The sequence below is a fragment of the Rhinolophus hipposideros genome (assembly GCF_964194185.1).
Source record: "Rhinolophus hipposideros genome assembly, chromosome: 26".
Taxonomy (NCBI): domain Eukaryota; kingdom Metazoa; phylum Chordata; class Mammalia; order Chiroptera; family Rhinolophidae; genus Rhinolophus; species Rhinolophus hipposideros.
In genome coordinates this window covers 26,760,230-26,785,390 of record NC_138072.1, presented here as the reverse complement: position 1 = coordinate 26,785,390, position 25,161 = coordinate 26,760,230, and the positions used below count along the sequence as shown (strand labels likewise).

Below are 25,161 nucleotides of genomic sequence, written 5' to 3'. Positions count from 1 at the left end.
CCCGCCCCCGCGTCGCCGCCGTCGGGCGGAAGAGCGGGGGCCGGGCCCACGTGCTGGGGCGGCGGGGAGCCGGGCGGCTGCCGCGCTGCTGCGTCCTCGCCCGCCCGCGGCCCCCGGCCCGGCCGGTCCTGGAGGGGAGCCCTTACCGGGGACCGGCTCCAGCTGAACCCCGACCTGGGGTCGGCCTCGAGGTGAGCTGCTTACGGGGGGCGACGCTCCGCCGGGCCCGCGCTTCCCCGGGTTCCCGAGCGCTGGGCGACAGCCCCCTGCGCTCCCCCTTCGGCGGCGTCTCACATGGCGCCTCGCTGCCCCGCCGATTCTCGTTACTTGGTTTCCTTCCGCTCCGCAGGAGTCGGTGTGGCCGCGCGTGAGCGGCCTTTGCGTGGGCACTGACCGGGTCGGCCGGCCGCACCGCGCTGCCTCACGCCCCTTGCTGAGGCCCCTGGGGGCCCCCGGGGCGCAACGGCGGGAGACTCCGCGAGGGCACCGGGCGTCTTTGTAGCCAATCCTGCTGACACTTTTTAAGTACTTTGTAGCTGCGAAGATGGCTACAAACGTTGAACTTAGAAGTTAAGTAAGCAGTTGTTCGCTAGGCATGGCACAGTTTGACAAAATAGCCAGATGACAGCGCTCGACTGTCCCGTGTAACTGAAGGATGCTGTGCGCACGTGTGTCCTTCGCCCGGTCTCGGCGCTGCCCATTGAGGTTCTGGAGGTTGGGCGGTAGGACGTCAGGCCCCGGAGGTTCTAGTTAAACAGTGCAAGTGATCCTCCCTCAGGACAGCGGATTCTGTTGGTCGCGTAGTTTTGTGTTAGTTTCGTGGTACTGCGACTCTTCGTTGTATTTCCGTTGTCCTGTTCTGTTTTTATTTACAAAAATTTTGAGTATTAAGTATCCTGAAAAATTTTCTCTCTTGAAGAACTGACTTGTGTACTTTCATATAATGAAAATGGCTTGACCAGATATGTTTCCCCTTTTTGCTATGACTTTTAGGAAACTCAAAGCTACACTTACTTAAGTTATATAGAGTTACAGGTGGTTGATATGTCTGCTTTCCTTCTTTATTCATGATTTTATTGTAGTCTATATTTACAGTCTTAATTGTATAACGATATTTTGTAGAGTCTTTGAGGAAGTAGTGTGTCTTTGTAAATTTATACATTAAGGAATAAAGTTACAGTGGGAAGTTACTGTTGCAGCTGAAATTACTTCTGTCGGGACTTGGTTTATGCTGTACTTCATTTTGCATGGAGAAATGTTATTTTCTCCAAATACTACTTATTTAGCTGTTTGAACTACTTAATGGAGCTGTGCCTAATATATAATACATACTATAATTCAGGAGATTTATACAGAAACTTAGCTTTTTCAATCTAAATCCAATGAATCTCCTTTTTCAAGTAATTTGAACACTTTGGGTTTTCCCCAGTAGAATTCCGGCACACTCAACTCTGAGGGTGTGGTGTTCCATCACAGCACAATATTTGTACCTGTGTGTGTAATCCATCTTCTTCCTGCTTCTGTTTCAATTTCCCCCAGAAAATTTCTTGGGCTCAAGCAACTTACATGTAGACTTATGCCGAACAATTCGTTAAAGGAATATATATATATATACGTATATGTATATAGGAATATATATATGTATATATGTATACATATACATATGTATTCAATATAACATATATCATGCAGCAATAAGATACACAATGTTCATTTCGTGGTGTCTGTTGAGCTTAACATTAATATAATTTCTTTCCATTGTTTTAAATTGTAGATAAAGTGTAGCAATGGCTGCTGTTTATTCTGGCATTTCCCTTAAGCTTAAAAGCAAGACAACTTCCTGGGAAGATAAACTAAAGCTAGCTCACTTTGCTTGGATTTCCCACCAGTGCGTTCTTCCAAATAAAGAACAAGTAAGTTTAATGTGAAACTTAACATTTTTATAACCTAAAACAATTTTTTACGTAGATTGCATATTGACATTTAGTTGAACTTTTGAAAGATTAGAGAAAAGGCTGGGGAAGGAAACACGGTTAGAAGTTAAAGTAATATCTATGAAAAAAGGTAGTAAGTCAGATATTTCATTAACAAACTTGCTGTTGCAAAACCTTAGTTAGCATTTCTTACATTCTGAATTAAGTATATCCATCCGTGAACAAATTGGGAATTAGGTTACAGAAGTTAGGTACTGAGTGGTCGGTAGCTCCATTTGCTCGTAAACGCAAAGTTATACTACAGAAGCAACTGCTTGTCGGAGCTTTGTTAAACATCTTTGGAATTTGATGATTTGAAAGTTGGAAAGTAGAGAAGCTTTACTATTTGTGTTAAGCCATTCTAGAAATAGATTAGGGACCAAGAAAGACATTGCTCTTTGTTAACATTTCTCAGTCTCATTTGGCTAAGCATGTTTGGATGAGCTCATGGAATTGGACTCACATACACCCATATGCTGGTATTGAGGAAGACAGCACAAAGTGTGTCAGATGGGTTTCAACTATGAAAATGATGATGCCACAGTGTGAGGAGCACTAGCATATTGAGCAGTTTCCAAACCTGGCTGCACCTGAGAATCATCTTGGCAGCTTGACAGTCTCCTGGTCAGTGCTACACAGGGTGAGATGGAAGGGAAGTCATGGCAGGCAGTTTGATCAGGTCTCTACTCTCCTTATCCTGAGATGTTTTTTCCTTTTAGCATCTGTCACTGTTGTGACAGTTCTGTATTGCGAGCTGAGACCTCAGCACCCTTCCTTGTGTTTCTGCATAAGGAAACATGTCACAATAATGGAAAGTCTGTATGTCCAGCCCTCCTTGTCAGAAAGCACTGTGCATCACTTTACAGAAGACTGTCTGTCTTCTAGATAAGGTAATACATTCGGAGCACATGGGAAGCAGAAGACACCCTGCCTTATAACTCTACATCCCTGCTTCTGTGTGTCATTAGTCCGTGGCCATTCTGAGCAATTGTTGTGCTTCTAACTTTCGAAATTTAGTGTAACCGTATGGAGGAGTTAGTTAGAAGAAACTGTTAAAGAGTTTCACTCGAAACTTTTTATTGGCCTCAGATGAAGACAAAATAAGTTCTGTTCTCTTTTTATTAATTCTTTAATGATATAACATTTTAAGATACTAAAACATTTATGTAATACAACATTACCAGAGGTAAGTTTTAAAGGAGAGGTTGTCCGCCTGGCAATTGGATTTGGTTATACATGGATTGTCCCTGTAAATGTCCAGTGCTTTTATTTCTTGATAAATAAATTCATTTATTTTCAGAGTATATTTCTTTCAAATTTAGGTATTACTTGATTGGGCAGGACAGTCGTTAGTTGCATTTTATAAGAAAAAACTTGAACTGAAGGAAGACGTTGTTGAAAGGCTTTGGATCTATATAGATGGCATTCTACATAGCAAAAAATTACAAAATGTCCTCAAGAATGGAAAAACCGTTAATCTTCAGCTTTCCCTGGTCAAGGTAATTAAGTCTCATGGTGTTGTGTGTGTGTTACATGCATTTTTGTTGATTTCCTATTGTTGCTGGAGGCTTATTTGTTTTAGGATTAATTATACGAAGATGCAGGAAATCCCAAGGTAGGGGAGAAGGAAATAATGTCATTAGAATTATAATAATGACTGGTATTTATTGAACGAGTATTGTATACTCTATACTATGCTAAGTATTTTGTTACTTAATACTCAAGAAAAGCTTAGAACTGTTTCACAGAGTGGTTGTTGATTACCTTTTTAATTGGAAAAGATAGCCAGCAAATTATGGTACTCTCTCATTCCTCCCCTCCCCCTTTCTATTGGCCTGAAGGGAAGTCAAAGGCCAAAATCTGGTAGGAATTTCCTCAAAGATTTTTGACCCAAAGTGATTTTGAATTATGAACTTCATTGTCAAAACAATATTCTGAAATGCTGTGAGAATAGCTGGTGACAATAAAAAGCGCTAATAATGAGCACTTAGTGTGTGCTAGGCTCAAAGAGGTAGAGAAACCTGAGAGGCACACAGCTGGTCGGTGGCACAGCACCTGCCACCTGCCTGATTGGAGAGCCTGTGCTCTTCACCACCACACTGCCTCGCCCATGGGTGTGCAGGCAGAAGGAAGTCAGTAAAGAAGAATTAAGTAGCTGTGCTGCCTGATTGTTCGTAGACTGTAGTGGTTCTCGAAATTATATTCTATTAGGTTGATGCAAAAGTAATTGCGGTTTAAAAGGTTAAAAATAATTGCAAAAACCGCAGTTAGTTTTGCACCAACCTAATAGATTGTATGTCAGTTTTTACTTTTTTTTTTTTAATTTTTTTTAAATATTGTATTGGAGAACAATGTGTTTCTCCAGGGCCCATCAGCTCCAAATCATTGTCCTTCAATCCAGTTGTGGAGGGTGCAGCTCACTGGTCCATGTGGGAATCGAACCAGCAACCCTGTTGTTCAGAGCTGGTGCTCAAACCAACTGAGCCATCTGGCTGCTCTGTATGTCACTTTTTAAAGTAATAGACTGGTGGCCACCAAAGTGGGTTATTCTGAATGGTCCTTTGGGAGAATGGAAAGACAATCTTACAGTGTCTCTATATGTTTTTTTTAAAATCACAGTTTAATATTTATGGATGCTTTTTAATTACATAAAATGTGAGCACTATAGTACATGCACACAGTGGGTACAGATGTGGGGAAAGTTGTACAGATGAGCTGTGCGATCAGAAATATTTGGAGGGCTGGCCCCGTGGCTCAGGCGGTTAGAGCTCCGTGCTCCTAACTCCGAAGGCTGCTGGTTCGATTCCCACATGGGCCAGTGGGCTCTCAACCACAAGGCTGCCGGTTCAACTCCTCGACTCCCGCAGGGGATTGGGCTGCGCCTGCAACTAGCAAGGGCAACACGACCTGGAGCTGAGCTGCGCCCTCCACAACTAAGACTGAAAGGACAACAACTTGACTTGGAAAAAAAAAAAGGCCTGGAAGTACACACTGTTCCCCAATAAAGTCCTGTTCCCCTTCCCCAATAAAATCTTTAAGAAAAAAAAAAAGAAAAGGAAAAAGATATTTGGAGATCACTGTAGTAGTGCATTGGCTTTCAAGTAGTTGGCATATGTGTTTCAGCTTTTCCAGAGCCAGCAGCTACTTGGAGATAATCGCACTTGTGTCACTGGGCTACTGACACAATGCCTTAGCACCCAGGATGAATTTGGTTTCAGATGCCATAAGGCTAGGAGCCAGTCACTTAGCCTATGAGTGAATTTTGGAATCTGCCTGGCTCTCGTGAGTTCTGGTATTTGTGGATTTCAGAATTTTGGAAGTAGTAGACTGTAGGTTTGCTGCATAATATGCAGTAACTGTTAAACATTTGCTTTCCTATTTGAAGAGTGTTTTTGCTTCGGCTTTTAAAATAGAAACAGTGTAATTGACTATAAAATATAATTGGGCCGCAGTATCATCACCGAAGGCCCCTGTCCGTCACCTGTAGTATCTGAGCGGAATTGCAGGTTTAGGCTCTTGGGAGCCTAAGCCTTGTAAAACCCAGCTTCAAAAGGAACGGCAGATTTACAAAGACACTGCTCCCTTTTCATGGTTTATATTGGTAGGAGATGGACATGTGCAGGAGTTAAATCGGGCTCAGGTTCACAGATGTGATCACCTGGCATTTCTTACCAAGATGAGGGTAAGGAGTAAGTTGATTGATTCTGTTGTATTTTGTGTGTGTATGTGTGGGTTGAGGGTCAGTGATGAGTTTTTCTTTCTTTCTTAATGCTCAGATCATAAATGAGAGGATAGCCGAGTTCTCCCTTCTGGGATCCCAAAGAAACATCTGTGCTGTGCTCAGCTGCTGCCAGGGCATCCTCTCGACACCCAGCCTTGCTGTCATCTACACGGCCAGACAGGAGCTGATGGTGGCCTTGCTGAGCCAGCTGTGCTGGGCAGCCTGCAGGCAGCCGGAAGGAGCCATGGCGGCCCCATTATTTGAGGTCATTCACCTGGCCCTTGGCCATTACCTCTTGATCCAGCAGCAGCAGGTCAACCCAAGACGTGCCTTCGGGGAGATGACCGGGCATCTCCTCCAGCCTTGCCTGGTCCTGAGGCACCTGCTCTCAGGGGGTGCCTGGGCGCGAGCCGGCCATGGCCAGCCACGGCAGGCACTGGGCCGGGACCTTAGGGTTCAGGTCGAGGCCTTGCTTCGAGGCGGAGCTTTCCAGCCTGAGCTGCTTTCGTCCTACAAAGAGGAGCTCTTGGAGCAGCAGCAGGCTAACACGAAGATGGGGGCCATCAAGACTGTCCTAGCTCCCCTGGGCACGGTGATTGGCAAGCTGGTGGATCCTGGCTGCTGCCAAGCAGGCCTTCATGCCGCTGTGGTGGCTGGCTCTGTGCCCTTGCTGTACAAGCTCTTTCTGGACTCCTACTGCAGCGAGGGGAGTCAGCTGCTGTGCTTCCATGCGCTGCCCAGACTGTTCGACTGCTTGAGGATGGCACAGCTGCAGGAGGAGCGGCCAGGGGCCCCGCCCATGCCAGACTGGACGGCAGAACTCCTGGCTGTGGAGCAGCTGCTCACCATGGTGGCGAGCACTGGTGTGTACAACGTGGCTGCCGACAGGATCCGGCATGGTGAGGTCCAGTTCCGCTTTTACCGCCGCCTGGCCGAGCTGCTGCTGAAGCACTCACAGGCGCCCGTGCCAGCCTGGTTCCGCTGCCTGCAGGTCCTGGGGTCTCTGAATCATTTGGTCCTGGAGCCGGACCTGGGCGACCTGCTGGCCTCGGCGTGGATTGGTGCGGAAGTAACAGACTCTCGAACCAGAAAGGCCCAGGAAGCCCTTCTTCACACGCTCTTCCAGACGTATGGCAAACTGCGGCAAGTGCCGCGGCTGTTTGAGGAGGTTTTGGGGGTGATCTGCCGTCCAGCTGCCAAGGTGCAGACGCCGCTGGTGCTGGCCTTGGGCCCCTCTGCGGTGCTCCGAGAGTGCCTCCTGGAGCTGCCTCCGAGTCAGGTCTTGGACACGTGGTCCCTCGTGCTGGACAAGTTCCAGTCTTCGGTCCTGCCTGACTTGCGGGGTGACGCCGACATGGCCCTGAGGGCACTGTCCCTGAGCTCACTGCTGCACTGCGTCCTGAGCAACATGAGAACCTTGGACAGCGGCACACCTCTGCCCGTCGTCAGACGGACGCAGTGTGTGATGGAGAGGATGCTGCGAGCGCTGCTGCAGCCCCTGCTGGACCTCCTGCCGGACCCGTCGGGCCCAGAGCCTGAGCTGTGGCTGCGGAAGGCCTGTGACTGTGTGCTGCTGCTCTCCTGCACCTGGGCCCAGGTCGACACCATGCTCAGTTTAAACTGTAGCCGGTACCACGCTGTGTCGGAGGCTCCCACAGGTGTTGCTCTGGAGAGCCCGAACCGCCCTTCATTGCTCCCAGGTATAGAAACACACCAGTGGAAGAAGATAGAAAAGGCTACAGCTCAGGTCGACTTCCTTGGCAGGTACTGCTTAGAACAGCTCTACCTGCAGAAAATGAAAAGGACTTTAATGCAAACCGGTGTCCAGTCTGAAGAAGCCCTGCGCACGCTGAGAAGTGACGCTGCCTACATTCTTGGTTCTGGCAGAGAAAGCTTGACTCAGAGTACAACGGCCTCCTGGGACGGCCAGGTGAGCACAGTGAGCGTGCTCACGTACCCTGTGGCACACTGGCACTTGATTGTGTCAAATCTCACAATCTTACTGTCCTATCTTTGTCCAGATGATGTGAGATACCTGGCTGGTGTCCTGCTGAGAACTTTGCAAATGCACAAAGCCCAGGAAGGCTCAGCAGATGAAGAGCCAAATATCACTCTAGGAAAAGTATCCGAGGCCATGCTCCACAACCCTGTCTTTCCAGAAATGCAGTCACTTCATTCTGCGTTCTTACTGTGCCTGAGCGCGCAGTGTACTAGCATTCTGTGTTCAGGCGCCCAGCGCCACCCAGGGCTTCTCCGGCAGCAGCTGCCCTGGCTTTTTGAAAAGGACTCCATCGATGTGGCTCATTGGGAAAACAGGTTTGTAAAAGTCGGACCCGACGGTGTAGAACCAAGAGGAGAACTCGCCCAGAACTTACTGGCCTTGGTCAGGGGTGACTTCCCCATTCAGCTGGAGGCAGAGCAATCAGAGAGCCTCTTGGGGCTTTTGGAAGTCATTGCTGCTCTGCAGCTGGACAGCCTCTTGCCCCCCTGCCACATGCACTACTTCCTTCTGTTACTGTCCACGGCCATCGCCAAGCTGGGGGACTCTTGCTCCCCCTCGCTGACCCTCCAGTTTTTGGTGACTTGCTACCGGCTTCTTGGTTGCCTGCAAAGAGGGAAGAGTGCTCGCTCCGTGCTCAAGGTCATGTACATCAGTGACATTTTTGAAATCATCCTGACCTCGCTGTTCAAAGCCAGTAGTGGACTTCTGATTGATAGTGATGACCCCTCTTGGCTGGAATTCCTCCAGGTGATAGGGACACTCCTAGAGCAGCTGCTGCAGGTGCTCATCCAGGGAAAGCTCAGCATGGCGCTCAGTTTTGGGAAAATCATTGCCTTCCTCTCGCAGTGCCAGGAGTGCAGTGCATCGACCGCAGGCGGACAGCTGGGAGCCCAGCACCCTCTCGGCCGGCAGGTCCTTCTGGTGTCTTTAACCAAGTTGTGCCGAGTCCTGGGGCCTTTTGTCCAAGGGCGGAAGCGTCACGAGGCCCCAGACGTGCTGCCGGGGCTCCTGCTCCAGGCGGGGGCCACACTCCATCTCTGTGCAGCGGGCGGGCCCTGGGGGCGGCCCCCGCACCCTGCTTTCCTGTCGGCGGTCAGTGTGCTGCTGGAGGCTGACGTGGGCCAGCACTGCGGCCGCAGGGGGACAGAGAGCGTGCAACTCTCCCGCGCTGCCTTCTGCCGCAGCGTTTTCTCTCAGGTCCTCTCGGACTTGCCCGCTCTCGCAGGAAGTCCCCAGGCTTTCCCGGCAGCCGTGCGATTTTTAACGCTGTTCCTTTCGGCCCCAGAACTACATCCCAAGGAGGAGTCTGTTTTTACTTCCACGTTCCATTCTGTGAGGAAAGTTCTTGCAGGTAAGATGTTTTCTTTTGAGCTAATTCTGTGCTCCTGCGCTTCTGGGAGAAGCTGGCTGAAGGGTGAGTTGCTGTCCCTCCCGTTTTGGGAACAGATGTTCATTTTAATGGTACAAGTCGGGCGTCTCCCTCCCAGGGCTGTCCCGGGAGTGCCCAGCCAGGTCCTGGCCTCTGACGGCTGCCACCCTCACGGTGGTCCCTGCGTCTCACACACAGCCTTCTGGTGTGTTGTTTAGCACCTTAGTTGACTCATTTTGGAGATTGTTCTAGTGTGTAGCTTTGAAATCACTGCTCTCTCTTTTCCTGCTTCCACCTGTCCTGCTCTGGACGGTCAGCATAGATAATTCCACCCTTATCAGAAGGCTTCTGTGTAAGATCGTCAGTTCCATCAACTGACTGTAGAAGTACATAAAATCTGCCAACTTTGGAAAAGTGCAAATGACTTAGTTTATAGGGAACCACGTAAAATTCCTTGGGGGCAAGACACCCGCTGCCTAGGTTTTGGTGTGGCACCGCCCGTCGCTGGGGCCATGCATGCTCATTGGCTCAGCCTGTCACTTCATCGTGGTGTACTAGTCGGATGTCACAGGACCGCCGAGCCAGCCAGAGTCTTCATGCACGAGGATTCCATACCTGCTGTCCCCTAGGTCAGAGGTTACCGGGCCACATTTCATCCGTTCCAAGGTCGCACATACCACATACCACAGCTGGGGCGGCTTTGTTTTCTTCTTTTGCTTGTTACTGAGGGGTGGTTGGCGCGTCAGGACAGTCTCTTGAGGTGAGGCTGGGGAGTCGTCAGCACAGCCCCACCTTTGTTTCCCGGTGGAGAAGCTGTGCTGGGTGACGAGGCCCAGGCGTGCTCGGCCACGGAGTATTCAGGGGCCTGCAGGACATGCCACCGGGGCCTACGCCAGAGCCAGGGCGCTGGGGCCTGGGCAGCACTGCAGGGGCCCCTTTCGCGGCCTTTCTACCTCTGCCTTGATTGTGACTGACTGAAAGGCTTTGTGTCACTTGTTCTGTCTTCCGTCAGCCACTTTTTTGGGGAGTGGTGTTCACCTTCTTCGTGAAGGCTAAAATTTGGTCTTCTGTGGACACTAGTTATGGTGTTTTAAGGAACGCCCTGAGCAGTGGCAGCTGGGGCTTGGAAGCCCTGGCCCCTCCCCTTTGCTAAGCAGGATCCGTGTCTCCTTCATCCCTCCAGCCTCAGGAGGTGCAGGGCCTCTGTTCTGACGGTGTGTCCTCAGACCTCAGGGACGGAGCTCAGTCTGGTGAGGTGTGAGACCCGCCACCTCCCAGCCCTCAGACCACAGGCCCGGTGCTACCTTTGATGCGGGCCTCACACCTGAGCTGCTACACTGTGTCTAGAGAAGGGACCAGAGTGCTGAGAGGTCTGGAAGAAATGCCGAGTGAGGAGAGGCCCAAGGCTTTGCGCAGGGAGAGGGAGGATGACGGTGGCTGCAAATAACAGAAGGGTGACCGCCTGCATCCTCGGGTGATTCCACTGTTTCTCATGAAAATGAGCATTTATTAGGAATGCTTTCCGACAGTGAAATAGGTGACCTCCATTCAATTATACAAACCATCACTTTCGAAAAACGGTTCACATACACGTGGAACTTGACCGTACTTGGAGATGAATGAAGCACTGATGTGGACCTTAAGTAAGCAGACGTTTACACAAGTCACAGGTGGTGGGGTGCTGTGATTGAACCAGAGCTGTGGGGTACGGGCTGAGACACTGCCTCAGGCAGCCCACTAGTCAGCAGTGGCCTCTGAAGGCGAGAAGGGCAGGCGGAGATGTGGGCGTGCTGGCGCTCTGGGCAGTGCAGTGCCAGCCACAAGGCATGGTCTGTTAGCCCATTCACTGAGGAGGGAACTGACGCTCAGAATCTCGCGTCCAGGGTCTGACAGCTTGTAGGAGACTTGGGCCCAGGTCCTTCAAAGCCTTTGGTCCCCGTGCCCTCAATGCTGTGCATCGTAGGTAAAGACTGGCACCCAGGAAGGGACCCTGGCAATATGGGCCGGTCTGATGGCTGGAATGTGACTGGAAAAGCTGGTGTCAGATCGCAGGGCCGCGAATGTCCTCTCTGAGATGTGTTATGAAGCCATGGCCGGAGGACCCAGGGGCGGTGGGAGGCTTTCCTGCACTGAGTGACAGCTGGGGGTGACTGCAACAGGCACCCCCGAAGCTGAGGGCTCTTCTGGTTGTGTCAGAGCTCCCATCTGTTTAAAAGCGCCAGCCCACCCCCATGCCCCTGCTGAGGTTATAAAAGAATACCAGGAAAGGAGAGATAGTGTAAAGAGGTGACTGCCACCTGTCTCAGGTGGCTAAGCATTTCTGTCACCCCCCTCAGGCTCTTCTCTGCCCGCAGAGTGCGAGAGGTGTCTCACTGCGAGTGCTTTCCATGCCCCTGGAGTGGTGACTTTCGGTGGCTGTGCACTGTGCCATCACGTGGCTGCTCTGACTCATTCCACTGCTCCTCGTCCAGGACATCGTGACAGTTTGGTTTCTTTCCCACCCAGATACTGCCGTTCCTGTTCACGTAAGTCAGGACGTCGAGTCTCATTTTGGAGCCTTGTTCACCCAGATGTTAGAGCTTGGGACGACAGAGGACGTCAGGACAGTGGTGCAGTGTATCCTGCAGGGACTGGACATCAGGAACGTGTGGACAGCAGACCTGCCGGTGGGTCGCCCGTCGCTGCCTTGCGTGGCGGCACACAAAAGGTGTCGGCTCCCAGGGGAAAACCTACGGTGCGGTGTCCCTCTGAAAACCAAGCACAAAGTCACACCCGTAGAGACTCCAGGCAGAGGAGGTGCTGACGGAGGCAGCCCAGGCCTCACGTTTCAAAGGGGAACCTTCCAGATGACAGCCGTGTTCTCCTTATGTGAACTACTAAATATTACTCGTAGTATTGACACACAAAGAGGTTAAGTTCTACTGGTCCTTTGCTTAGAGCTCTCCTGTTACACTTGTTGGAAACTTGATTTGGTCACACAGCCCGGATCCTATTTGAGAATCCCTTAGTTTAGCAAGCTGCCTGTCTGTCCTTTGTGCCTTCGTTCATTTCCTGTGAAGCGCTCGTTGCGTTCAGTCTCTGCATGCAGCCCACGTGGTCCTCTAAACGGCCCGTGCACTGCTCTGGCCACATGTCCCCCCTTGCACGGGAGGGAGAAGCCACAGAGCAAAGCATCGCGGGACCAGGATTCTGGCCAGGTCTTCTGGCTTTCTCTGCCTCACGACAGCCCTTCTTGACTCTCAATTGCGATCAGCACAGGGCTGGGTGTCGGTTTGGGGGGTGGAGAGCTGGAGAGGGCCCTTCAGGTAAGTGGCGCCCTGGAGAGGACCTACCCCCCCACTGTCTCCGTCGTGAGCCTGAGGCCTGCGCTGGACCAGGGCCAGCTTCTCTGTGTCTTCCGCAGCACCTGCCCAGCTCTCTGGAAGTTTCCAGTGTATGTATCTCAGCATGGTTAGGCCCTGGCTCTGAGAGGCCTCGGCTTCCAGATAAAACAGAACAAACTGTTTCTGTTCAGACCAGTGAGGTAGAGAAGGTTCACGGAGGAGGTGGTTGGGGGGCTTGGGTGCGGGGACGCTGCTATGAAGACAGGGTGGTGTGTGCACAGCGTAGTGACTGTGGGTCTGCCAGGAGCTGAGGTGCGTGTGAGGGCGGGCAGCAGGCCCTTGGTGTGGACGCGTCCCGCCGAGGGGAGGATGTGCACGGGCTCTCTGGGCGGGGAGTGAGAGGGAAGGTGGAAGCCAAGTGGGTTGTTGGGGGAGGAAGAAGAGGCTGGTGTGGGGTTGAAATCGATGGCGGGCACAGGGGCAGACGTGACTAGGCATGCGGTGAGGTCATTTTCCTCCTCGGAGTTCAAAGCTGTCACTGCAGTCAGCACCTAATCCAGCTGCTTTGTTTGCCCACGTTTCCTTCTGGCCCTCCTTTTAGCCACAAGCACTCAGGGTGCAGCCAGCCGCCTCTTGCAACATTGCCCTGACGAGACAGGACCGCTTTCCGTCACTGTGCCTGTTGTGTCATTGCCCTGGCACACCAACATGTTTGGGTAGTGAGATGCTACTGAAAAGGCCCCCACTTTGCCCAGCTCTACTCATCCTGCTCATTCCCCGACCATTTGGTGATACAAAGGCCATCACCCTCAGCACCTCACCAAACCGCGTCGCCTGTGACCGTGACACCTGTGCTCTGACGGGCTCTGCTCTGTGACGTCAGCACTGGTGACTGGCTTCTTTCCAAGATGGACTTCTTAAAAGAGAGTTGGCTATTTCTGCTAAGATTTTCCCTCTTACCTTAGGCCATTTTGTCGGCTCTTTCGCTGACCAAGCTGCTGCTGGCCTGCCCGTTCGGTGGAGAGAAGGCAAGTCTGTTCTGGCGAGCGTGTCCCCAGATAGTGACTGCTCTCACGGTGAGTACTGCTCCCTGTCACTCCTCTTCCTGTGCAGACGGGCCGTGTGCTCACCTCCCTGCAGGGCGTTCCAGGGCTGACGTCCTGTATGTGGCTGTGAGCAGAACACTTTACTGTCAGCATGTCCTGTCTGGTCTGTCTCCATAGCGGTGTCGTCGGTCCAGGGCACAGGGAGGTGGTGGAGGGCCACAGGGAGCATTAGGAAGAGTGAGCTTTCATTTTCTCTGGGCGCCAGTGTTGGTTTCAATGGCGTTCATCTCCAAGAGTCACACATCACTTGCGGTGGGGACTTCTCCCAGGGGAGCGGCTGCTGCCTTGCTGGGCTGGGCTCTGACCCCCCGGACAGGAAACAGCAGAAGGAATGTGGTAACAGATGAGATGAGAAGGATTCTGTGGCTGCCTTTGTCGCCACAGAACTTTGTGCCCAGTTTCGTGTATTCATTCGTTATAGGTGGGGTGTGTTTAAAGTCTGACACAGTGAGGGGGAAATGGCTTTGTAGAATAGGATAGTAAGGTTGCCATAATCCTGCCAAACATGACATTTGGGTACCTGGTGACTATACACTGTGGTCATAAGACTGTGTTTCACTAGGACAAAAGCCTACTTTAGATCGGGTCTGTCTCAGTGTTCTGTTCTGTGAAGAGCCTGGCGTCAGTGTTCTGCCCAAATCGAAACAGCAGCACCTTCGTACGGACGGGGTCAGCCCTGGTCGCCGCTCGTGCTGCCTGAGTGACTTGCTCGGTCGGCAGACGCGCAGGGTCTTCAGAGCGGAGGCGCTGTTCTCCGCTGTTTTCCTGGGTCTGCAGCGACCAGCTCTCCGCCCGGTGTGTACGGTGGCAAGAGGAAGGGACCGGGTAGAGTCGGAGAAGAGGGCCGTGTGGCTGGTGGTCAGTGCTGGCATCGTGCATAGTAGGTCTGCATTGACACAAGCACGGGGCTGGAAATGGCTCAGCTGCATCTCAGGGGCATAGCACAGGGCTAGCACGGCCAGAGCGCCCAGGAAAAGACGAGCGTGTGCGAGGCTGGCGTGGGAGGACGGGCCAGGCTGCTGTTCACAGAAGGCCGTGAGGGGAGGCGCGCGGTTAGGAGGCTGAGCTGCCCCTCCTCTCGCGCGTGTTTCTTTTATGCCCCAGAACAATAAGTGAACGCCTTGAGAGCTGAGGTTTAGTTTAGTTACAGACACCGAGCACTCGGGACCTTCTTGGGGAAATGTAATTGCGTATGTCTGACAGGAAGTCTCTTGTTTAGAGAAATAGGATGAATCAACTCTTTCCTAAGAAATTACTCTCTTCACGGGAAATGAATCCAATGAGTGTGGACCGAGATGGCTGCACCCATCGTGGTTGCCCGTGGAGACTGCACACTGGCCTTCTTGTCACTTCAACCTGCCCACTGACCAGCAGTTCATTTTGGACATGCTTGTGCCTGTCACTTCAGTTGTCCCCTCAGTCTGTTTCAGGTTTTGTGTTACTTTCTTTGAGATTCACCTTCACTTTCTTCCCTTTATCCCTTCTGGTCTTGTAGCTGCAAAACCGAGAGCTTTGTCAGGAGCAGCCGGTGCCCCTAGGGGTGGTCGGGCGTGTGCTGGACGTGCTGGCTGCCCTGCTGCGGCGTGGGGAGGGCGGCATCAGCAACCCGCACCACATCGGCCTGGCCTTCAGCATCCTGCTGACCGTCCCGCTGGACCACCTGCGGCCCCCGGACTACAGCAGCATCTTCCTGCGTGTGCACAGAGTGCTCTTCTCAGTCCTGCAGTGTCACCCGCAGGTGAGGTGGGGCGGCTCAGTCCGTGCCAGCGGGCTGATGGCAGCTGGCCGAGAAGCATAAGGAAAGCCGCTTGGTGCCGGATAATAAAGTAGTGATTTGCTAACAAAAGTGTGGTTCCAGCAGTCCTCGGGGCCGGGGTGGCTTTCCAGCACAGCAGTGCTCGACCTTCACCTTGGGCAGGTTTGAAACTCAGACTTTGTTGGGTCTGACACTCGGAGCCATGTTGTATCCTAGCTATTTCAGGAAGCTCATTGGAAATTATTCTGGTTTTGCAGGCCCCATATTTAAATGTCACTCACTTGATTAGCTCTCTCCTTGGGTGAATTCAAATGGGTATGGAGGTTGAGGCACCCTGAGTCCCAGTGTGTAGGTTGCTGCCTTTCAAATTAAGCCGACACTAGAAACAGATGCCCTCTAGATGAGGTGCCAGCTCAGCCAACATTTAACGAGCACTTACTGCATCTCACTTCACCCCCACAGCAAATTTAAGAAGTAGGTGGTAATCCCATTTTGTTGATAAAGAAACTGAGGCTCAGAGCCACTAAGTGATTTGACTAGTGTCGTCCAGCTGAGTCTTAGAATCAGGGCCAGATTTCTTTGGCCAATGTCCTTTTCACTATGCCACCTCTACATGTGGGATGTATGGGTCCTCATAAATGAGGATAGACCCACATGTCACCCACAGGCACGTGCACAGCTTATTAAGTGTTTTAGTGTTCTAAGGTTAGAAGACCTGCCAGCAGTGCAGTTTTTAGCAAATTTATTCCCTGGCCAGCTAAGTACTCATGACGCTGGGCCTCACTCCGGTGCTTTCCTTGCGAAACAATTGCCTTTGGCCTGCCTGTGTCGTCTGCATCTTTGGTATTAAATCTCTCTGCTGATTGCTAGGTGTTTTCTGTGACCGTACAATATAAACGCAGTGGCAATCGATTACAAACTGAACTTGCCGAGGTTGCAGAAGATACAGGATTTCATACAGGTGATGAAGTGACGTTAGCCGTATAAATCTGCAGAACCGGTAACTAGTGAGCTGTTAGCAGAAGTAGCTGGTTACTGAGAGCACTGATGAGGACAGTGACACAGTGTGTGTGAGAGATGACGTGATGACAGCAGGTCACACTCACACGGCCTGTGGGGCGAAGTGGGGCCAAGGGGCCCTGTGGCACGTGAGCGTTGCTTGCAGTGTGCACAGTGGGTCCAGTTGATGAGAGCAGCAGGCCGAATCTGCTTAGGTAAATAAATCTAAAGGGGCTCCACAGAGTGAGCCCGGCCTGAGCTCCCAGGGGCGTGGTCAGCAGCTCGAGCTCTTCCAAACATCTTAACGTGTTTTAACTCGTGTAATTCTCATGACCCATGATTATCGTCATTTTGCAGATGAGGAAACAGGCACAGAACAATTGGGTGCCCTGCCCAGGGTCACGTACTAGGCCTGGTGTGGACTCAGAGGCTGGCCTGGATTTGTGTGCTTTTAATTACCTTGATAGTAGAGGATTGAGCGAGATCTGGAAGATCTGATGAAGCTCTGGAAAGCTTCTGCAAAAACGACCTCTTTCTGAACACGTTGCAGAAGTTGATGGTTTGAAGGAAAGAATGTGATGTTACGGTATCAAGAGTTTGGTTGGATAATTTCGGCCAAAGCAAAGAATTCCAACACTTGATTTGGTCCTTGTTCTAAGCATTAGAGCAGCTCTGTCCCGCAGGGCTTCCGACCACGATGGGCACGTCCTGTGTGCGCTGTCCTGACCAACTGAAATGTGCTCTAGGAGCCGTATGATTAGGAACTGAATTTTAATTTTCATTAATTTACATTTAAGTAGCCACAAGTGGCCTGCAGCTGGTTTATTGGACAGTATGTGTTTTGATCAGCAGCTAAGGATGGTTGAGTATAAAAGAAGCATGCTTTATAATTTTCATATCATTTTTCAAGATAAAGTCCCAGCCAGCCCTTGACATTCATCACTGAAAAATGAGAATTTTTGATCCTTATTTTAAATAGATTTGCTTTACGTAACCTTATTTTTAGTGCTGGTTATGTTTAAATACCTTGGCTGTTGTTCCTTTTATTATTTTTTTCAACCCATTTCCAGAACACTAGTAACAACTTACAATAAAAGACACAGGTTCGTCAAATTCTAAGGTCGGATGGCCCCCTACATTCCTGACGTTCCCCAGCGTGGAAGCCCTACCTCAGACCATTAGGACAAGTGTTAAAGAGTCAAGTGAGGTGCCTGAGCAGTTCCCTAAAAGGTCTGAGCAAAAAGAAGTCGGCATGACTATAGAACGTCCTGATAGATGCAGTTAAGAAGGACATAAAGATGATGAGCTCCTTCGAAGAGAAGAAGTTGAGAGAAAAACAATTACGTGCATGTTTCATATTCTTTTGTCTATTTTTATTACAGGTAATGTTGAAAGCCATCCCATCTTTCTTGAACTGTTTCAATAGGTTGTTGTTTTCAGTTCTGCATGAAGGGCGGCAGAAAGACAAAGGTAATTCCCAGTCATGATATCAGCTGCACAGTTTCAATTGTGTTTATATCGCGGTGTCTTTGGCCACATATGTTACTGAAAATAAAAACACCCAGTTGAGTTTAAGTAAGAGGAATGTTCAGATCATCGAGTGAGTATGCAAAACAATTTTTTTAAAAATTTCAAGCTGTCATAATTTTTTACTATACCTAGAACAGTAAATGCATTTAATATCTCCTAATTGAAGTAGTTCTTTTTCTAGGAAAAAAACAGTATTTAGATTCAGGAAACATTTATACTTCAGTAAAGGGGATATAAAAGCAACTACAATCCCATTGTTGGCCTCAGGGACTCCCCAGTTTAATGGGGAGATGGAGAAGAGACAGCAGTTGGAGCTGTCCTGTTCTATAAAAGGGGTGGCAACTCACAATTGCAACTCACAATTCCAGCCCCATCTCGGCGAAGTCATGAAGCAAAGTGCCATATGGCAATAGCAGAAATTATGTGTACAGGTTATTTACTAGCCTTGAAGTTTGTTCATTCCTGCCAAATATTTAAGTTTGGGGAGATTCTCATTAAAAATTTGCTTGTAAAGTGAGACTGTATTTCAGACTTGCATGGATGGGCCTCATACCCATTGGTGTGCTAAGCACGACAATAGGATGTCTGGAGGGAGTTCTGGGACCACAGGCGGGGAACTTGGAGGGCGCCAGGGACGACCCTGGGCAATGGTTCTGGACTAGAAACGCCTGAGTGCTGCTCAGCTGCCTGCCCCGGCCAGTGGGAGTCAGTGAATACGTTTGCACTTACAGACGTAATGATAACTAGTTACACCAGGTAACTTGTGAGAAAGGACAAAAGTGTTCACACTGCACTGTAATTCCTCCCCACGTGTTCTGCCTGGTTTGGCACAATTAGGTATTTGGCTTGCTCCGGTGTCCCAGGCAGAGGACGCCTCAGTGTGACATTGAGTATACTCAGGAGCAGATCCAGGTCCCGTGCTAGCCTTGGTCAGTTGGTTGCTGACTAGTTCCGTGTCAAGGCCAAGGTCATGTCTGAGCTCAGCAAGAAAGAATCCCTGTTGGTCTCGTGCGGTCAGCCTGGACAAGACGTGTGAAGTGGCTGCTTAGGGGCCCTGTTCCCAGCCTTGCCGAGCAGTGGAGCAGACATGGTCACATGCTGCCACAGGCGTGTCCCATGTGTAGTTGTCACCATGTCCTTTGTTCTGGCAGGATGTGGGGCTGTGGGCGCATGCATGGCTCTGAGCTACGTCCCTGCTGGTGCAGCTGAGTCACCTCCAGTCTGCCACCGGTTCTCTGATGTGTTCACGGCTTAACCGACTGGAGCTTTGACTGTTTGCTCTCTGTTTGTTGACATCTAACACACTCTAATGATCACATGTTGGATCTCTGGCAAATGCCAGGCGTTCGTGCTGTGAGCTGGTGTGTGTGTTGAGCAGGATGAAAAGAAAAGATGTGGCGTGTGTTAGAAATTCAAGTGCTCCACTAAACTATGTGGCCTGTCGAACTGCCCAGTGAATATTCATTTACATAATTCATAAAATTAACGTCTAGAAAAACTACATAGATGTAGGATGGTTGTATGTATATTCAGGGTCTTAAAAAAGACATACATTCTAAAAATCAAGTTTGTTGAGGCATAATATACGCATAACAAACTGCATCCATTTAAAGGACACAATTTAATGAGTTTTGATAGGTAAGCACATTCGGGAAACCACTAGCACATTTAAAATACAGAACGCGTGCCTTGTCCCAAACAGTCTTCTTGCGGTCCGCTCCTCCTCTGGCACCAGCCCCCGGCGGCTGCAGATTTGCTGTTTGTCACTGTAGATCTTTTTGTATTTTCTAGAATTTATAGTAGTGGGTATATCACTGGAGAATGGAAGTGGGGACGGGCACTGGCATGTGCTGGGCTCCCCACCTGGGCTCTGCTGTGAAGGCCTGGCGGGGGCGTACGGCCTGGGCGAGCATTCTTTAGATCTTTGAGCTGCTTGACTTCTTGAGAGGAGTTTGTTAAGATGGGCCTGGGTGGCCCTGGCACCTTAAAGTGGAAAGAATTAAGAGTCAGAAATAATCTGGGAAGACAGTGATGGTAATTAAGTTGTATATATCTGGCTGTAAAAGAAAAATCCTACACAAATAGTTTTGGAAACTTAAGGAGGCAAAGACACAATTAGGCCATCTTATCTTTAAAATCACGATGTAAAAAACTTTTTTAAAGAGAATTTTCCATTTTTCTCATTTTAAACCTTCCTTGTAGAGATCCATCTCCTTTTAAATACAATAGCAATTCTAGATTTCATTCTGGAAATCTTGATTATTCTCATTAGACTAAAAACAAACCCCAAAACCAAAAGACAATAACAAAAAACCCCATGTACTTGTATTTTAAGTGTCCTTCCATGTAGTATAGGTAAATATTTGGACATGCTGTCTCTCCCTCATTCTGTCGGCAAAATAAACCAGTTAAAGAATGGGGAAAAAAGGAAGGTTTGAATAATTTGGGACCACAGAGTATAAAATAGAAGAGTTAACACACATGGTTCTTGAGCTGATCGGTTTGGCAATACTTGGCTTCCGTAGGAAGCACAGACGACCTGCCGGTGGTCATCGAGTGCGCCCGCCTGGTGGAAAGGATGTACAGCCACATCGCTGCGCGGGCCGAAGACGTCACGGTCTTCTCCCCCTTCATGGTGGCCCAGTATGTGACGGAGGCACAGAAGGTAAGCCCAGCTGCTGCACGTCCCGTCCTGCACTGTGACGGACTGCCCTGCACGTCCCCGTCCTGCACTGTGACAGGCTGCCCTGCACGTCCCCGTCCTCCGCTGTGACAGGCTGCCCTGTCAGACATCTGTAAGACAAGATGATTTAACAGATCATCTGAACTATCATGTGAAAATGATCATGACTTTGAAGAATAGCATCATCTTAGTGACAGAACCAATTGCCTCTGGGAATTTGGCCCCCATTGGTTGCTGTGGTGCCTCAAACTTCTGTGTCCTCACTGGTAGGTCATCATGACGTTAGTGAGGAATCCGCCGCACGCAGGCACGTGGCTGGGACCTTGCTTTTCGGTTTCAGCTTCTGCGGTGCTCAGACTGAAAATGCCAGTAGAGCCTGCTCTCGTCCCTTTGTTTAGATACAGGCAACACCCGTATAACACGGTTGTTAGGTTCCTAAAAATGCCGTGTTATATGAATCTGTGTTATACGAAACAAAGAACTAGTACAAAAAAGGGGGTTAGATTGCAAAAATTAAAAAAAACGTACTATTGTATTTTTATAATTAAGAGAAATATCTTTATTAAAGCAATTTTCACCAAAAGTATAACATATTAATATGTATTAATGTTTTCTTCATCATCACTACCAGGCACCATTAACTGAGGGTGATTTCTTTTTGACAAAATATCTTTATCCTCTAAACTTAATACTCCACGAACAAAATGGATTTAAAATTCTAATAAATTTTAAAATTCTGCACTCAAATCTGATACAACATCCATGCTCGAATGAAAAATTTCAAATGAGGTATCTTTTGCTCTTAAAAGCTCTTGTTACTGTTTCGTGTTGTTCAGGGATTTCCCTAATTTCGAATGAGATATTTTTTTGCTCTTGAAAGCTCTTACTACATTCCGTGTTGTTTGGGGATTTCTCTAATTCTCAAACCGTGTTAGAGTGAAACCATGTTCTAGGATGCTGTGTTGTATGAGGGTTCCCCCCAATTCTTGAACCGTGTTATAGAAGTGCCGTGTTATGCAGGGGTTACCTGTATTTGTCCCAATCTCTGATCTGAAAGTCTGTGTGTGATACTCACATAGCCAATTGGAGCCAGGCTGCCCACGCCCCTGCTGCACTCCCGATTTTAGTTAAGCCAGAATTTCCGGAAAGAAGCACATCTTTAGGCTCAGGGACCAATGCAGCTATTCTGAGGCAGTTAGAAACTTAGGGCCCATTGTGCTATTGTTGATGGAAATCAGAGTATCCACTAAGTGGTAATCCTAAATCACACCTGATGTTGGGGGGTGAGGTGGTGTCCTTCCCAGTACAGGCCTGCCAGGGATCTGTTTGGAGAGCATCAGAGTCCGCCGGCCCCTTGCTCTGGGGAGGCGGGGTAGCCCCGCAGTGAGAGCTGCTGCCATTACCCCAAGGGCGTGTGGTTTCCAAAGCCATCCATGGGCTGAGGAACTAGATGCCACGTGCAGGTGACAGCTACACGATTTTTAAATTTAACAGATTCCAGTTTTTAAATGCTGCTGGTAAACACATAGGCATCATTTATGGAACAGCAAAGTACCCCTGTGACTTTGTGATGTTTTATTCCAGGTTTTTGTTCAGTTAAATTGGCTTCTATATTCCCAAAATATAAACTTTTAACATACGAATGTTTGATTATTTAAATTATGTGTGAAATGATATTTTAAAAGAAACGTCTTTTCTCGGGTTGGAGGCAGAAGTCGAAGCTCCTTGTCAGGTCTCTGCTTGCTCTTAGGCAGGTGTGCCCTCCTTCCCCCCAGGTCACCTTGTACCCGGCAGTGAAGCGCCTCCTGCAGGAAGGCATCTACCTCATCATGGACCTGTGCATCGAACCGGACGTGCAGTTCCTCCGGGCCTCGCTGCCCCCAGGGGCCAGGGACGCGTTCAAGGAGCTGCACAGTGACTACGTGCAGTACCACAAGGGCAGCCGCGAGGGCGAGCGCAGGTACGCCGTCTGAGCTGCGGCCTGCAGAGCGCCGCCCCCGGAGGCCGCCAGGCTGGAGGGCCGCGCACGGACGTGGGGTGCACGGACGTGGGGTGCTCGGGGGCGCGGGGCGGGGGGTGGCGGCCTCTGCGTTCCCCGGTGTTTGCCTGGCAGCCCTGTTTTCCACACCGAGTACTTTTTATCACGTCTTTCACGGGGCAGTAGCACCCTGAAACGCGCCCTGGGCTGGGCGAGGTCAGAAAGAGCTACAGGGGCTCGGTGCTGGCCCAGGTGTGGTCCTTGTCTCGGTGCCATGCTTTGCTGCCCCTCGCCGCTGGGCTGTGCGGAACTTGTCTGTTACTGCAGCTACGTGGGGATGTAACTAAGTCCTGTTTAAATGCCTTTGCCTTTGCCATTCTTCAAGCAATACGGGCAGACATCTTGAAAGGCTGCTCTTCTGCGCTCCCACCACCCCACCTTCCTCAGAGTAGACCCCCGACGGAGCTGGGGAGCCAGGGGCCCGCCCCCTCCCCCCATGGAGCTGGGGAGCCTCCCCGTACCCCCTCTCCCGTGGAGTGGACCCCCGTTTTCCTAGTTGCTGGGGACCCGGGGTCTCCTGGTGCGCACCACGGAAGGCGCTGCACCCACCTGCTCTGGGTGGTGCGCCCCACGGCGGAGGTGGGGTCGTCCTCCCTCCCGCCCACTTCCTGCTCCAGTCTGCTTTTCCTCTAAAAAGGTTTTTTTTCTATTCAGTCTGAGAAATGCTCAGAATCACTTTTTCTTTTTACCTAAGCAATATATTTCATTGTAGTAACCCCAGGAAATGACAATGGAAGGGAAAAAATTACAACCATTTAGTTTCCGTTCCCCATACGGCCTCCATGTTGTCCTTGGTTTCCTCCCTTTGCGCTTTGTACATCATATATATATGATGTAAATATATATATATATATATATATATATTCATATATATAAATCATATATATATAAATTATATATATAAATCATATATATGATTTACTTACATATATGTGTGTGGCCAACTGGCATCATAAGTGCAGGGTTTTTTAGTTACCTAACTTTTATTCCTGTGTAATATTTCAGTAATATCTCTTTGGGTCTATAAAGACATTTCACATACTTTTTAGTGGCTGCATAGCCATCCATTGAGTAATATAGCTGTTTTATTTAATAAACCCCCACGGTTACATATCAGGATCTTTCCAGGTATCCTTTTACAGGTGGTGCGTGCAGCTGATTCTTTCCTTCTGCCTTTCTTTCCATCAGCTGGATTCCTATAAGTTGTATTGCCTGTCAGAAAATCCTGTCAGTTTTTAAAGATTTACATAAATATTGCCAAATTGCCCTCCAGAAAGTATACTAGTGTATTGTCCCAGTAGTGAATCAACTTTAATATTGTTGATTTTCTTTGTCTTATGCTGCCTTGATGCAAAATGTTATTTTGTTTTGAATGTCTTTAATTACTAAGCAATTATACGTTTTTCATATTTAGCCATTTTTGTATCTTATATAAATTATGTTTCTGTAGTTATGTTTCTTATGTAATGCTAGCCTGTTTCTCAGTTGGGATATTTATTTATTTATTTGTCTTACTAACTGTAGAGTTCATGTTGGAATTCCCTTCATATCCCTTTTTCAGTGAATATGTAGACTTAGTTATTTGAAGGATCATTTCTAAACAACAGGTTTTTTTAAATACTACTTTTTCAAGCATGTGTAATTGGAGCAGATAATATAAAATGGATTTTTTTGGCTACCTGAGAGAAATAGCCTATTTTTCGTGCCCCAAATTTGATTGCATTTCTCGCACTGGCTGACTGAGCAGGGAGGTGGTTCGTGCTTGCTGCCTGTCCTACGTCTCCTCCTCCATCTACACAGCGTGTGGAGCGGCTTTCTAAGGTCTGGTAACCAGAGGTCTGACATCTTTTCGCTCAGTTCTCTGTAGCCATGGACTTCCGCTTCTGTGCTGAATTCTCCTTGGCACTGCCTGAGAGAGGCTGTGACGGAATTTCTTGTTCACACTTGGAGATGGTGGCCTTTCAAGGCCACAGGCTGTAAACAGCTGGAATCAAACCCGCATTCTTGGTTTTACCCTTTTGATCCAGTGCCCAGGCAGGAGTGTGATGGGTCTCTGAGACCCTCGTGGAAGTGGGCCGCTTTTTCTCTCTGCTCCCAGTGCATAAAGGTGAGGGTAGCAAAGGTGAGGGTGGAGGTTTACCCTGCTTTTGGACTGGTCCTGGCGTGCAGACAAACATGGGGTAGTTCCCCAGGCGTCCTGATGGTGGCACTGCAGAGCCACAGCTGGAGGCTCTGCGGCTGGGACGGGAAGCTCAGAGGTGTCTTCAAGGAAGAGCTGGCAGCCTCGGGTGGACCCAGGACGCGAAGGCCTGCTGCACAGCCCAGCCTGCTGTCTCTACAATGTCACAGTCCTGTTGGAACTCTAAACCTGCCTCAGGAAAGAACAGTTTGCAACTCTATTTTGCTGATTAATGAAAAAGAGGAACCATTTTTCTTAGTGTTACAATGGAAGCTGTGCTGTGTTCATTTTTATTAAAGTGGACCTCACGGGCAAAGAGTTGGCCCAGGCCACCGTGCTCATGGTAGAGTGGGGGACAAGCGGGGTGACAGTGGAAGACGTGGTCCGAGCGAGACCCCACCTCCCTGCGTGGCAGCACACCCTGTACACTGGAGGGCCGTGTTGGTCATTCGTTTGACACGAGGCACCACTTTCCTGTGCAC

At 49.5% G+C, this 25,161-nt stretch overlaps 1 protein-coding gene across 1 annotated transcript; it reads left to right on the top strand.

Annotated features, from left to right (window-relative positions):
• The first annotated feature begins 62 nt into the window (after positions 1–62).
• On the top strand, positions 63–24,943 carry URB2 (URB2 ribosome biogenesis homolog). Its single transcript, XM_081038937.1, has 11 exons — positions 63–191; positions 1,775–1,913; positions 3,296–3,472; positions 5,750–9,047; positions 11,571–11,731; positions 13,354–13,464; positions 14,990–15,232; positions 17,632–17,719; positions 20,305–20,444; positions 22,238–22,422; positions 23,689–24,943. The coding sequence occupies exons 2-11, from the start codon at positions 1,788–1,790 to the stop codon at positions 23,783–23,785; spliced, it is 4,626 nt and encodes a 1,541-aa protein (XP_080895063.1). The 5' UTR covers positions 63–191; positions 1,775–1,787; the 3' UTR covers positions 23,786–24,943.
• Positions 24,944–25,161: the final 218 nt, after the last annotated feature.

What these genes read in the sequence shown, in the direction of transcription:
- URB2 (XM_081038937.1), top strand. Translation starts at nt 1,788, where the DNA reads ATGGCTGCTGTTTATTCTGGCATTTCCCTTAAGCTTAAAAGCAAGACA. An exon ending in AGATAGTGACTGCTCTCACG is followed by an intron (nt 13,465 to 14,989) that starts GTGAGTACTGCT and finishes CTGGTCTTGTAG; the next exon opens with CTGCAAAACCGAGAGCTTTG. An exon ending in AGGGCGGCAGAAAGACAAAG is followed by an intron (nt 17,720 to 20,304) that starts GTAATTCCCAGT and finishes TGGCTTCCGTAG; the next exon opens with GAAGCACAGACGACCTGCCG.